The sequence below is a fragment of the Corapipo altera genome, unplaced genomic scaffold (genome assembly GCF_003945725.1).
Source record: "Corapipo altera isolate COAL_440 unplaced genomic scaffold, ASM394572v1 2b, whole genome shotgun sequence".
Classification (NCBI taxonomy): Eukaryota; Metazoa; Chordata; class Aves; order Passeriformes; family Pipridae; genus Corapipo; species Corapipo altera.
Window position 1 is genome coordinate 18,107,273 of NW_020884874.1, and position 13,837 is coordinate 18,121,109.

The following is a 13,837-nucleotide window of genomic DNA, read 5'->3' on the forward strand; positions in this document are numbered from 1 at the left end:
CACTGTGGTCTCTTTTCTTCTCATGAAATGAGACCTGTTGTGCATGGGCAGTAAATCCAGGGTCTCCATTATCTTTCCCTTTATCTTCCCCACTACTACGAGGTGATACGAGCCAAAGCATACCCCCATGTACTAAGGCAACAAGTCTTCTGGAAAAGGACTGCTGTCACCACCAGAGGCAGTTATCCAGCATGATTCCCACTCCCATAACATCCGTCTTGCGGTCCAAATAATTTCTGAAAGGAGAAAACCACTTCCTAGAAATACAGGTTCAGCCTGGGAGACTGAGAATTTCTACAGAATTTCAAGTATTTGCTCTAGGAAAAAAAAAAAAAAAGAAGGAGGCAGCCTTACTGATGATGGAAGTTACACCACCTTTATGAAACGAAATTTGGCTGAAGCAGGTTCCTACACTGATTTTTAGTTTTCATAGGCTTATTAGGAAACTTGACTAAATCATGAAGATCAGTTGTAATAAAAAATTAAATTTATTACTTTGACTCAACATATGTCTGATACAAAGAAAAGTATCACATTTACTGAATTACTAAGTAAAGTTGCAAATAAAAGTTACAATAACTTTGATAGATTAGAGCATTATACTGAAAACCGCTACAGGAAGCAAATAAATCCAGGACAAAAGGTTATGTTTGTCATCTGCAGGCATGTAACAAGTTGACTTGTTCATGCCTATTTACCTTTTGAAAAATCAGTGGTATCTTGGTTCCTGGAACCTTCTTCTGATCCTGTTCCAGCAAAATTGACAGTGGGACACCAAACAAGCCAGAGTCTGAAGCATAAAGCAAAAGAAATGGAGATATTATCCACATCTGTTCCAGTACATGTGATAATGGCATAAACCCATATTTCTGAAGCAATAAGTCTATTCAATACATTCAGAGCTATTGACCTTTTGTTCAAAGTGGTTTAATGTCTTTGTCAATCAAGTTACTACACAAAGAATTCTGGCTAAAAGGACTCATTCATCTCTTTCTCGGGAGTCTTCTGTTTTGACTTCAAATTGCCATCCACACATTCTGCAGCACAGTGAAACAAACTGCATAAATGAACCATCTGCGTGGTTCTGGTTTGCAGAATGGGTGTGATGATGACCCTGCAATGCAGAGCTTCATTACTCAATGCAAGTTATTATAGTTAAGATGCAAATGGAAAGAGTAAAACATCCAGAACTTGGCTACTAAAATGAGACAAATATAATTATCACTCAGAGTTACTCTGAGCACTTCGCTCTATGATAGTTTTGAAATAGGAGCTTTTCAACTTCCATGTTCTTGAATTATACAATACTGGCAGAAGAGCAAGATAACCAACTCACCAAAGGTTTGTTTTATTGTTTTTGTGGGTTTTTTAAAAAAAGCAAAAGTACAGTTAATTCTTGGTTAGAAAATAGCCTTTACAATAGTGCTAAGGCAATGCAAATTAAAAATAAAAAAAAAAAAAAACCAAGAAGAAATCTAGTGCCAGTTAATCTAGCCCTGATGCAAAACCACCCTTATTCTTCAAGTAAATGGGGCTCTCATCTATTTATGACCCAGAAGTAAATGACTATTAAAAGAGAGCTATACTAGTAATAACTAACCCAAAGTCTGCTGACACAGAATTTCTCTGTCAGAAGTACTGATAATTGCTGTATGTGCAATTTTTCTGAAACTGCATATAACACTACATATAGTTAAAAACTGCTGCTTGGTATGATACCATGCCAATATTGAACATAGAACAGCTGCAATTACTAAAAAAAATTGTCAGCCCTTGAAGAAATGTGATATACATCAAAGAAAGATCAGTTTCAACGCCAAATCAAAAAGTTCTTGTATCTCTGTGAGCATAAAAAGTCTACCTATAAAATACAATAGACTCATACATACAGTCAATATCCATACCCCATAGCTTTATTATCTTGAAGATCTTGTCAATAATAAAAGTAAAAAACAAACTACAGAAGGTCAATAGAAAGGCAGGGCTGGGAACAGCACAGCATTCCCCAAAAGAACTATATTCTCATCATCTTTTACATACTCAGCACTGAGGGGAACAGCCAATAGACCCACCACTGTATGAATCAATTGGTCCAAGAACACTTCAAGGGTGATGAGGTGACGGTCAGGTAGAGCAATAAGGTACTGAAGACAGTATATTGCAAAAGCAGATTTGCTTGGGAGAAAAAGTGACAGATCATTGTCTATTTCCTACACATTTCCATGAGTCTAGTCCACCTTTTTTAACTTTTAAAAAAGTTTTCAATCAATTCAACATTACATGAATTCCTGCCATTCAGATAATAATGAAATTCAACCAATAAATTCTGTATGAAGAAGCAGTTAAAATCAAGACCCAAAATACATGAGAAGAAAGTGTTTTGTGTCTGATTATTAATGACACCACAAGCTGTCTTCTTCAAGAAGAAAATGCATTTAAGGGATAAAGTTCTTGTAGATGTTTCTGTGTATGCCTTTTGCACTTAAAAAGCTATCTCCTACTATTGTGAAGAGTGTATTCTGAAGAATCCATTGTACCTTGCTGTATATCTCCATGCTCTCTGTTGCTTTCAATTATTTAAAGTGAGCTATTGCACTATCACATTCACAGAACCTTGACAACAGAGTTATGGCCAAAGGAGGCTTGTGATTAACTGGTAACACATTCTGAGCTCTTGTAAAGCATTTAGCTGAAGCCAAAAATATGAAAACAAAACAAAGCACTGAAAACCTCTAGCATCTTGAAATTAGTTTCCATGTTTTCTGTGTTCCCAAGAAAAGCACTGTGATTATGCATATGCTCCAACAGCTTGCAGAGTAAAGCTGTTGCAGCTGTTGCTGATGCAGAGTTGCATCCTCTGCTACAGATTAAATCTTCCATTTACTATGATGCCATTCTGCATAAAAGCTGCATTATAGCCTAATACTGGTTGGGTAAGGCCTACATGACACAGGAAAGCTTGCCAGATAGAACAAGAAAGTAGGTGACAAAGGCTCCCAGCATCTCCCACTAAGGGCAATGAAAGCAAAAGTCAGGTAGACTCATAGAATGACAGAATTATTTGGATTGGAAAAGACATTTAAGACCACTGAGTTCAACCATGAAAGTAGTCCAATACCTACCTTCAGGAAAGCTGGAAAAGAATACACATGAAGAGCACATTTCCAAAGAGCTCTTCGGGAATAAATCAGCACATACAAATTTCCGTGAGGCAATTCTTGCTGCAGAGCATGCTACTATGATACTTACCCTTTTTCACTCCCTAGCCTATCTGCTTAGTGATTGACTTGAGTTTTAACTTTAGACAATAAACAAGGGTGCAGTAGCTGGAGAGATTGTGTCAGTAAACTTGTTTAGAGTGTGCCTTGAATTAAGATGTAAAATTAAATGCTGCTCAGGACCTATATTAAATTCATATACTAAATAAAATTCTGTGATTCTCTGAACTGGGTGCATTTGTTTTGTGGGATTAAAACAGATGCATTTTGTTCAGAACAGAAAACACCAACTCACCTTTGGTTTTGATTTTTACAGCTTTTTGTTGCTTGAATTCTGTCCCAAGTATGTCATAGAGAGCAGTTAATTCAATCAGTGCTAAAGAATAGACTTTCTTCATATCCTGAGGGGCCAGGTCACCAATCTTTGTGGTACCTGTTTTGTCCTTCGGCAGTCTGAAATTCTAAAAGCAGAGATTTGCAGCAGGGTGAATAATCCAAGTCATGACAAATTACTTAGCTCAAAGGCTATGCTTCCTTCAGGGCACAACCTTTCATCATGAAGCCTCCTGTTACAGACTAAATCACAGGAGAATCCCTCAAACAGGTCGAAAAGCAGATGATCTTAAAATGATAGGAAGATTCAGGTTCCTGGTGACTTCTGGAGGTCATCTAATTCAACTGCCTGCTCAAAGCAAGGCTAAATTCAAAGTCTGATTGGGTTGTTTGTTGTGCTGTTCAAATGAATTTTGAAAACTCCCAAAACCCCCTGTGGGCACCTGTTTCACTGTTAAATGCTCTCATGGGGACTTTCTTTACTTTGCAAAACAAAATTTCTCCGCTAGTCACTCGTGTCCATTACCTCTTGTCCTTTCCCACTCAAGGAAAGTCTGGCTTTGTCATGCCACCTACCCACTCCTCCAAATTCTGCATCCTTTTCCAATTTATAGTGGTGGAAATGTCTGTCCATGAACAATCCTATGCATGTAAAATTGGAAGAGAAATCCCCCTCGCACTTACGCACACAAAATAAAATATTTGGCTGCCACATAAATAATAATAAAAGGGTTCTCTTCTTAGGGAAGGGGGATACTTAATTACAGCTCATTTCTACTGTGCTAAATGCTCAGAGGCTGCAGTCAGAGATCAGTATAAGGAATTTAGTTGAAAAGGTGAGGGAGAGGGACTTCCCAGCTCACTGAGCTTTCTAACTCCATCTCTCACCAGCAGGCTTCTAAGTAAGATTCTTGCCTGTTCCTGACATTAGCAGTGCACATGACTCAGAGCAGGAAGGCTGACAAGACTTTCTTCCATTTGAAAAGATATATTATACTCCAGAATTATTTTTGCATCCTGTACAAACCCAGCAATAGCACAGATGATTGGTGGTTATGGCACATGACTACAAGGGCAGATATCAAAATATAAACACAATTTACAAATGGCAGATATGTAGCTGTTTCCCACCTTGAGCTTTCACTGACTTGCACAAACATGTCTGTTTAAAAATAGTTGCCAATGACAAAGCGTAACCAATAAATACAAACTGTAGAATTTAATAGGTAACTCCCTTCATTTTCCTATAATTTTGCCACTCCTTTTATCACTAAAAAATCCCATAGCCATGTCTTTGACCAATCCTTCACAAGCCTAGCTAGAAGTAGAGCTAATGTATGTATTATGCATATATACATATACACAAAAGTTAGAGTAGAGCTTTCATCTCCTTGTTATAGGCTGCATTACAGAAACATGACTCAAACACTTTAGAATCCATTTGTAAGTATCCATTAGTGTCTGGTTTATAATGTTTAAATTAGTATACATTGGGCAATTACTACTTGAAGAACAGACTATGTTTACTCAGAGGTGTTTGCATACAATTTTAGGGAAAAAAAAAACAAACAACAAAACAAACCAGAGGATTTTCACACCAGTCAGTAGTTTACAGGTTATAACTACATGTTCATGAACTGCATGTTTATGAACTGTTAGGCAGGGAGAGATCCTCAGAGATTTCTGAGGATCAACAACAAAATCCCTTAGAGGATTTTCTTTTGTATTTATATGGATTCATTCAGAAAGGGCCATATTTTATTAACAGTTCGAACTAATCCTTAATTTCCTGTCATTCAATTTCCTAGACCATTCTGTTCTTCATTTTCATCTCTCGCCTACCTGCACTGGATAACTGCACAAGGTTTCCAGTCATCCACCAACCCTTTTTAATTGACAACAGAGCTTTTTATTACAGAGATAAAGGATCTCCCTGCAGATAACAGGAAAAAGGGCTGTAAACAAATGAAGTAAGGACACAGTTTGTGTACAACTACCACTAAGCCATTTACTCCAGCTTAATATTACCAGTTCATCACTGCTTAGATATAGAGTGAATTTTGTTATACAAGGATATAAACAGGCATCAAAGTAGTTATTTCCATGTTATTGAAAACACTATTTCCAAAAAATTAGTTATCTTGAGAAGCTCTATCTCCACAAAGCTGAATATGGCAAAATTCTTCTAAATCTATTTCACTCACTATCAGATAAATTTCAGGCAAGCAGTACCTCTAATAAAAACAAAGAGGAAAAAATAGGAAACACCTACCGGGAGAAGAGTGTCACCCCCTCCACTCTTGCACATATTGCCTACTGAGCTGTCTTTGAGATTAGCTGCCTGTTCTGCAAATGATATCTCCAAATTGATGTCAGTGTCCGAAGATGGCATGACTTCAAGCATGCTCTTCTGCTCATCTGTTCCGAGATTGAAGTTTGGACCTGAAAACACCATAAAAAAAATCCTAAAAATCAACGGCAGCACCAGTGAGCACCATTCAGTGCATAACAGTAAGTTTTAAATAGAAGTAAATGCTGTGTAAGGGATGGACTTTCTGTTTGCAAATTTGCTGTTTTCTGCAATTTTTATGTCAGTTGAAAATTTAGCTTCTGACAAGGGTTCAGCTTCAGGTTTTCTTCAATAATTTTGGCAAGGCATGGGGTTTTCTCCTATTTATCCATTAGGAAAAGGTAGAGCAATCCACTTCAAACAAACATCAGACTCCCAGAATCTTGCAGAGCCAAAGAGCTTTGACTTCAGACGTTTCTTGCCATCAAACACTTTCCAGCCTCAAAGACTGTAACATCCCGCAACCAAATCAGCAAATATTTCTGCTCTTAAAATTTCAAAAGCAAAAGAGAATGTGTCCTCTATGACCCAAAGCATTAACATCTGGGAATAACAGGGATTACACAGATCATTTATATTTGTTCCGTCATTCCTGTCCTCACCTCAGACCAAGAAGTCTAGATTCTTCAAAACTGTTTGGGCGTGTTTCCATGATACAGGGAAGGATTAAGTACACAACAATGGCCTTACTTCTTTTTCTTTGTTCCTTAAAGAAAATACTAGATAAACTTAGAACATTTTTGTTAAAAAAAAAAATAAAGAAGGAACAAAAGGGAGAGGCAGTTCTGCTTTTAGAAAAAGAAGTTGCCCAATTTCACAGTAAATCAACCGCTGCTTTTCAGTTTGAAGTTAAAATATATCATGAAAGAAGCAAGAAGAAAATTATATTGTAAATAACACTGTTTAATACAAAGCATCAAAGACAATTTAGCCTAAGAAACATTTCCAAATTTTGCCTGTTGTGTGTGTTACTCATTACTTGCTTTTTCCAGAGTGGCTTCTGCTCACTTTCCATAGATCCCAAATTACCTAGGGCATAGGCTAAAGATTAAGTTGATCCTGAAACTAGAGCTGTTCCTTTTGGTACAGAGATACATGAGTCCTCAGTAAGCAAATACATCCGAGGCCGAATTCATCTCTGACTCCAATCTTTGGCCTCCCTGTGTGTATCCCTATATATCGTGTAAAATGTTTAATGCATCTGAACTGAATGAAAACAGTTCCCCATTCCCCCAAGACTTTTGTCATGCTAATGCAGCCTATACGTGACCTACATACTTCCTACCAGCCTAGGAGGGATCTGGTGTTAACAAACAAAACCGCAGTAGCTCCTATTTCAGTACTCTGGTCATACCAAGGTGCTGTGTAAAGCAGATGTCTTGGTAATGCTGTGCACATTTTAGAGGTCTGGAAATGCTGCTGTTGTGGGGAGTTTCCTCTTGGTTGTATAGCCTTGCTCCTATTGTTGTGCATTCCTTAACTAAGCAGCATCTGTAAAGAGGAAGTAGCTTTGATGTTCTGCCAATTTGCCAACTACATGCAGTATTTCATGCAAGAAATGTAAATGTGATACATAAAATGTAAATACTGTCTATGAGGATGTGGAAACCGTATTTTACATGAGTTTCGTACCCTTTCCTTGGTTCACAGAGCTATTTTAAGTTCACATAAAATGATGGGAATTCTTCAGAAAAAAAACAAGGAAACATCACAAGTGTCAACTTTGCTGTTTCCTAGTCTTGCTAGAGAATCTAGAGTATACCCCAATGGAGCTATGCTGATCGATCTTAATTTATGATTGGAAAGGCAGAGTAATTTTTTTTGATTAACAAAGCATTTCTCTAAAATGCCAGTTCATAGATGATTATAAATAGAAAATAAAAAACTTTTTAATCATTTCACTGACACTATCATTTTGGCTATAGGTTCCTTGCTTATCACGTAAAATGAAAAGTAAAAATAAACCCTTTAATTAAAAAACACAACCACATTTCAGTCTTTTTCCCTATCAAGAAGCAAACATCACTGCTCTTTACCCTCATATTACACATGGTACACACAATTCTTTCATCCATTTTCTAGACTGTTATGCTTTGAAATTGCCCTTATACAAAGGTTTTTATCTATCATTCTTCCCTTGGAGCTAATCCTCTGTTCAGAAAGACAACTGCAGTCTCACAGTAAACTGATTTTTGCTGCTACCCTATTTAAGATAATGAATATTTGACTTTTTATCTGTTTTATTCTTTCTTTTCTATTTCTTGAGAGGTCTCAACCAACACAGTCATTTTTCTTTTGTATCTGTTGAACATATTGCTAGCTTTGCAGGCCTTTAGTGAGTGTCATAGATTGTTAAATTGATAATGTCTTTTAAGAGCTTAACAGATGATTCTGAATTTTCTTTTTGTTTCCTGTAGACATACTCCATACCTATAGGAAACAAAGGCACTTAAAGCCAGTAAGTGAGCATCCTTCCAAAAAAACTCAGATATGCAGCTACAAAAAAAAAAAAAAATCTAAGGAGTTCATTAAACTGTTCTGTTTGAGCAGGATTAGGCAGAAAAGAATAAAAATGTAATGGTTTTGTATTATTCTGTGAGTTTGCATACACTATTTGGTCAAGAGATAAGATGTGTCAGTTCGGTAAGAAAGGAGAAGTAAACACAGGTTCACACAGCTCAAGTATGCTCTACAGGCAAACAACTAACATCTTCAGTTTGGTAGAAGCACTTGGGAATGCAGCACTCAAATATCAAATTAGGAACAGTCATCACCTTTGGAGTATGGCCAGAAAGATTGTTTGCCATAGCAGTTTTAAGACATCTCAATTTAAGCTTTTTTAATAATGTCTGAGATGATGTTCACATTTTTTTAGGTAAAACTAGGACTACTTCTCTGTCAAAGAGGTTTTCCATTTTAAAATAACATCTTTGGATTTGGATTTCATAAATATTTAGTACTTCTGAAATATCAGGCACCGCTTAGCTTTTGCCTTAAATTCATTCACTGTTTGTATAACACTAATTTGCTCATCATTCTGGAGGAAAGATCACAGCACAGCACTGAAACAGGTGCAGTGCTTTTAACACCACCAAACTTCCATGGTTTGACTGCAAATTGAACTGATTTTTCCTTCCTGCTCCAATCCTGGGAGCAGAGCCCATTTCAGCATGTTGACAAATGCAGAAGTGTATCAGGATGTAAGCAGGCTGCATTTGCCATCCCCATCACAATCTGTGCTGAGAAGAGCTAGCATATGGGATTTGCCTTTCAGAACTTCCCATTTCTGAAGGGTTCATCAGGGCCACTGGGAAAAAAAGAACCAGATGTGATAAAAACTCTATAATAATTGCTTGGTAATTTTCCAGCTCTGAATCCTGCAGTGAAGTTTATTGACACAAGCACCAGGCATCTTCCTTCCCTTGTGCTGAACCAGCTGTCTGGCAGTACTCCCAATTTTTTACTGTTCTGACTGAAGTGAGGTTTGCTGAGAAGGAAGGAAGGAAATACATACTTCTGAAAACACACAGTATTGGTGCTATTCAGGACTGGTTTATATTAATCTCTCTCACTTCAACTTCCATGCATATCCTGTATTGTCCATTGCTGTTTTCCCGAGTCTAATCCTAAAGTAAAAATTTTTCCAAAATACTAATGATCAGTATTCTAGATCTGGAACAGAATTTTATTTGGTGGCTTAATTACAGATAACTAACTTGTAGTAGGGAACTTGATCTGCCTGCTCTAAGTGGCTATAGGGTTCAGTCTAAAACCTATGTGCTATCCAGCCCCCCAGAAGAATAGAAAACCCCAACATATAAACAAAGCAGAAAAACAATGCAGTATCTTAAAGTTTAAATGGCTACCAGTAAATGTCCTGATCTCTACAGTGGTAAGTATGGCGGTATAAAAGACACAGTGCAACCTCTACTTTGAAGAAACCTAAGATGATGCAGGACAGCCACCTTTTCATTACTGGATCTGAAGAGCAGCAGAAAGCTCTATCAAAGTCTTTCATCAAAATTCACGCTCTCAAAACAGAAACTACAGAATCAGCTAAGGCCTTCTGTTACGCTTTATCCTGGCAGTGAGATGAAGGGGTCTTCCATGGGTACTGCACCCTTCTTGCATGATCTACATGCCATTGAACACAATCCAGTCCTACACACAGGGAATGGTTATTTCCTTTCCATTTTCCTTAAGAAGGTAAGCAACCATTTTTCTTCTATCCCAAAATTTTCTTTTAATTTGAACTGCAGATATATAGCCAGTTCTCACTGTTTTTTCATGTTTATAGTCCATTTAGGTTTATTGTCTCGTATGCACAGATGAGCTTACGTACAGTATACCAGAGATAGACCAGAAGAGAGAAATTAAGGATCAGGAAAGATTTAAGCATAAACTGTGAGAGGAGACTTCTCTCAGATAGCTCAATTATAAGATGATCCCTGGTAATAAACCAGGTTTCTCAGATGGCTCAAAGGACACTATCTACAGCCACACTTAAAATTTTACACCCCAACAATGCAGTTCAGAACAGGTTCCTCATTAGAATTTAATTTTAGTTTGCTGAAAAGTTACTTGAAATATGGACCCTTGTAGTAGCTTGTATAGTTGAATGCCTACAAAAAAAAAAAGGAAAAAAAATAAAGAGAAAGTCATTTGGCATTACCTTTTGTTCCATCGTGTGTTTCATTTTTGTTTTCACTTGTTCTCACAGTTGAGGGTTCACTTCCATCACAGACCTAAGAAAGGAACAATAAATATGCATGCCTATAAAAACCAAATGCATGCTTGTAGAAACTCCTTTGACCTTGTGCAGGATTAAACCACACCCTCCTGCAATACAGGAGTATGCAGAAGTGTTTCAGCAGAAAACCCTTTGCCAAAGTCCAAGGGGATCTGAAATCTAGGTAATTAAAACAGAAGTAGTTGAGTCAATTTCTCCCCTTCCTAGAAGGCTAAGTGGGTGAAAGACTTAATTTTCCAGAGTGACAAAGAATAAGAAAATGTAGTCTTTGACCTGAAGCCATAGTTTGCACTGGAAAGGATGACTGACTCCAAATTCCTTTCTCTTGCAAAATCTTAGTCACCTCCCCTACAGAGCAACCTCATCCCCTTTGCAGGGCAGCCCGACATTATTATCTGTGCTTTCAGCTTTGATTTTCAACAGCAAAGCCAGGACACTGTGAAGAGACTTCAAAATGGGAAAGGATTTGAACCACCCTCTCCTTTCTAAAATGCAGACCTACCCAGTCTCAAGATGTGTCAGATTCCATGAACTGGATGACTCCTACTATAGGCAAAAACATTTCAGAACATGTAGAAAATCTATGCCCATATATATGGGTATACATATACCCATATACATTTTTACCCCTGCATTATTTTTACTGTGTTTTTGGCAACTCAAATTAATAATGAATGTTTTGCACTCTAGATTTCTAGTTGTATTTTACTCAAGCAATTTATAACTCCATACTTACTGAGAAGAAAAATTCAAGTTTTAATGATTTTTTCTGCCGGCATGATCTGTATATTCACTTCTTTTTTTCTTTTTTTTTTTTTCTTTAACTGGGGATTCTGAGAGGAGGAAAAAGATAGCGCTCCTGCCCCAAAAATTATTACTGCTTCATAAAGCAGCAGAAGCAGACTGGGAAGCTGTCAAGGTACCAAAAGCCTGGTTTTTCTTTGGGAATATGGCAGGAAATTTAGGAGAGACATCAACACAGTTGTTGTGTTGATGCAAAACATCAACACTATTGTTTTACCTTTCCTCCTGCTTTCCTCCAGATGAAGGGAGGTTACAGGATTTTTGGAGGCTATTGTTAAACTGGAATGACTTCATACAGCTGCAGATGGCTTCAGTCCTCTTTTGTTACATAAAAAGCTTTCTAACTATGGAAAAGTAACAAAGTACTGAGACAAGTTACCTAGGGAGGTTGTAAAAGCTACTTCACCTTCTGTGACAGTTTAGATGAATAACCACAAGCAACGATTTCTGAGTAATTATCTTGCTTTGGAGAAAGGAATGCAGCACAGGTTTGAGGGCCTACACTTGTTTTACTTTATTTCTGTTAAGGAAACAGGTTTAGAAGGATTTTTTTTCCATTATTTCTGAATTTAAGAAATTTTTTAACCTTCTGTGTTATGCTTCTTATATGGCTATAATCATTTGTCTGTTTGCATTACTTCTCACTGATGTCTTCAATATCAAAACACGAAGTTTAAGAGACACAGAAGTCTACTGAACACTGTGACGTAGGATTTTCAAACATTACAGCGTGTAGCTTAAACACAGGAACATGAGTATTTATTGTGCTTTACTGAAATAACATCCTTGAAAGAGAAATTATACTGCCTTAAGCTATATGATATTTTACCTAAATTGCTCTGCTATTAGATCGTGTAATTACAAATCAGATCCTGGAAAGCTTTTATGGAGTTAATATCCCTTCTGTAATCACAAGCATGGCAAAAGAATGAAAGCGAAGCTGTGCCTCTGGAACACACATTTGAACTTACAAACTCCCCCCACTACATTTCACTGTGACTGAGTTTGAAAGGAGCCGATGAAGGAGATGATGTTGTTGAGGGAAAGAGGAAGTTAAATCTCCTCAAAATTCACCGTGCTTTCCACCACCACTACCACTGCACTGAATGGCACCGTCAGCAGTGACAACAAGGGACAGAGCTGAGGTCAGGTAAACTTGCCATGCATATCCATCAGGATGAAGATCTCAGTGCTCTGTGGGAGCAGACAGGACATATACCCTTCTCCACAGAAAAGCAATTGTAATCATAGTCTTCATTTCCCTCCTTTCCCTTTCCTACATATGGGAGAGGAACTCTGTTCAACATTCCATGAGACGAGACTGGGACCTTTCAGGACCTGTCAGAACAACTTCCCATACACAGTTTAACAACACACAAAGGCCCTGGGAGTTAGTATGGGGTTTAAGCCCTCAGGTCATAAGCATAAAGACCTAGCACCAGTAAGTAAGAGCTACTACCACCCAAAGGTAAAAGTGGACTTTTGGCAGCTCTTTGGGTGATTGTTGTCATGAGTTTTGCATCTACATAAAAGTTAATTCAGATTAATGTCGTGACTATGGACTGATTGTTTTATTCATCACCTTTAAGCAACAGGAGGCCAATATACATACTTCTTTTTACTTACTAAAATCACTTAATGCAATGTCAACTCTGGAAGAACACCATTCCTGTAAATTTAGTCAAAAATTCCCTTGGAAATCAGTGAAAAATCTTCTGGAAATATCCCTTTTGTGTGTCATTCTCTCCTCCCACCCCTGCCTGTTCCTCTTCTCTCTGCCAGAATCAAAGGAAACAACAGACAGGAACTTACTTTTCCCTTTGAGTCATTTTGTAGCCTGAAGATATCTCTGACATCAGGAATCTGGTGCTGTTTGTTTTTTTTCCTCAGTGTTTGTGTGACAGTCTCTACTCGCTTTTCCACTGCTGCTCTCTGGGTTCGGGTCAGTGTGGATAGAAACACCATGCTTTCCTGGGAGTCACCAGAGCTCTCTCCAAACAGATTTGACAGACCTGCCTCCTTCAGCCATTCTTCTTCTAGTTCTCCCTCTGAGCAAGTCAAAGGGAAAAAGGCAAAAAAATTGGCTTTCGAGTACTGCGCCAAGCACACTGGATGTTAATGACATGACAGAGTTAATACAATCCTAGGGAAAGTACTATGGGGATACGCAATTAAGAATAATTACTTATACTATCATGACTTGGAAAAAAGCTATTGTTTCTGAAGAGCTTCAAAAGATTTAATATATGATATCAAAGCTTTTAAAATAGTTAATCCAATACAGATTGCTATGTGGCAATCTTCATAATAATCTACAGCATTTCTATTAAATCATATACCATTTTATAAATGTACATAGATATAAATTTGTATGGGTAAGTC

The 13,837-nt window shown here is 37.5% G+C and overlaps 1 protein-coding gene across 4 annotated transcripts in view; it reads right to left on the minus strand.

Moving 5' to 3' along the window:
* Nucleotides 1–13,837, minus strand: part of ARHGAP18 (Rho GTPase activating protein 18) — a 95,703-nt gene that overhangs the window by 21,940 nt on the left and 59,926 nt on the right. For all 4 annotated transcript variants that reach the window (XM_027633878.1, XM_027633876.1, XM_027633875.1 and 1 more), the window contains exons 3-7: nucleotides 13,268–13,503; nucleotides 10,574–10,646; nucleotides 5,824–5,993; nucleotides 3,514–3,679; nucleotides 699–790 (exon numbers count right to left, since the gene is read on the minus strand). In XM_027633878.1, the coding sequence (XP_027489679.1) occupies nucleotides 699–790; nucleotides 3,514–3,679; nucleotides 5,824–5,993; nucleotides 10,574–10,646; nucleotides 13,268–13,503 (737 nt within the window). The remainder of the gene's footprint in view (nucleotides 1–698; nucleotides 791–3,513; nucleotides 3,680–5,823; nucleotides 5,994–10,573; nucleotides 10,647–13,267; nucleotides 13,504–13,837) is intronic.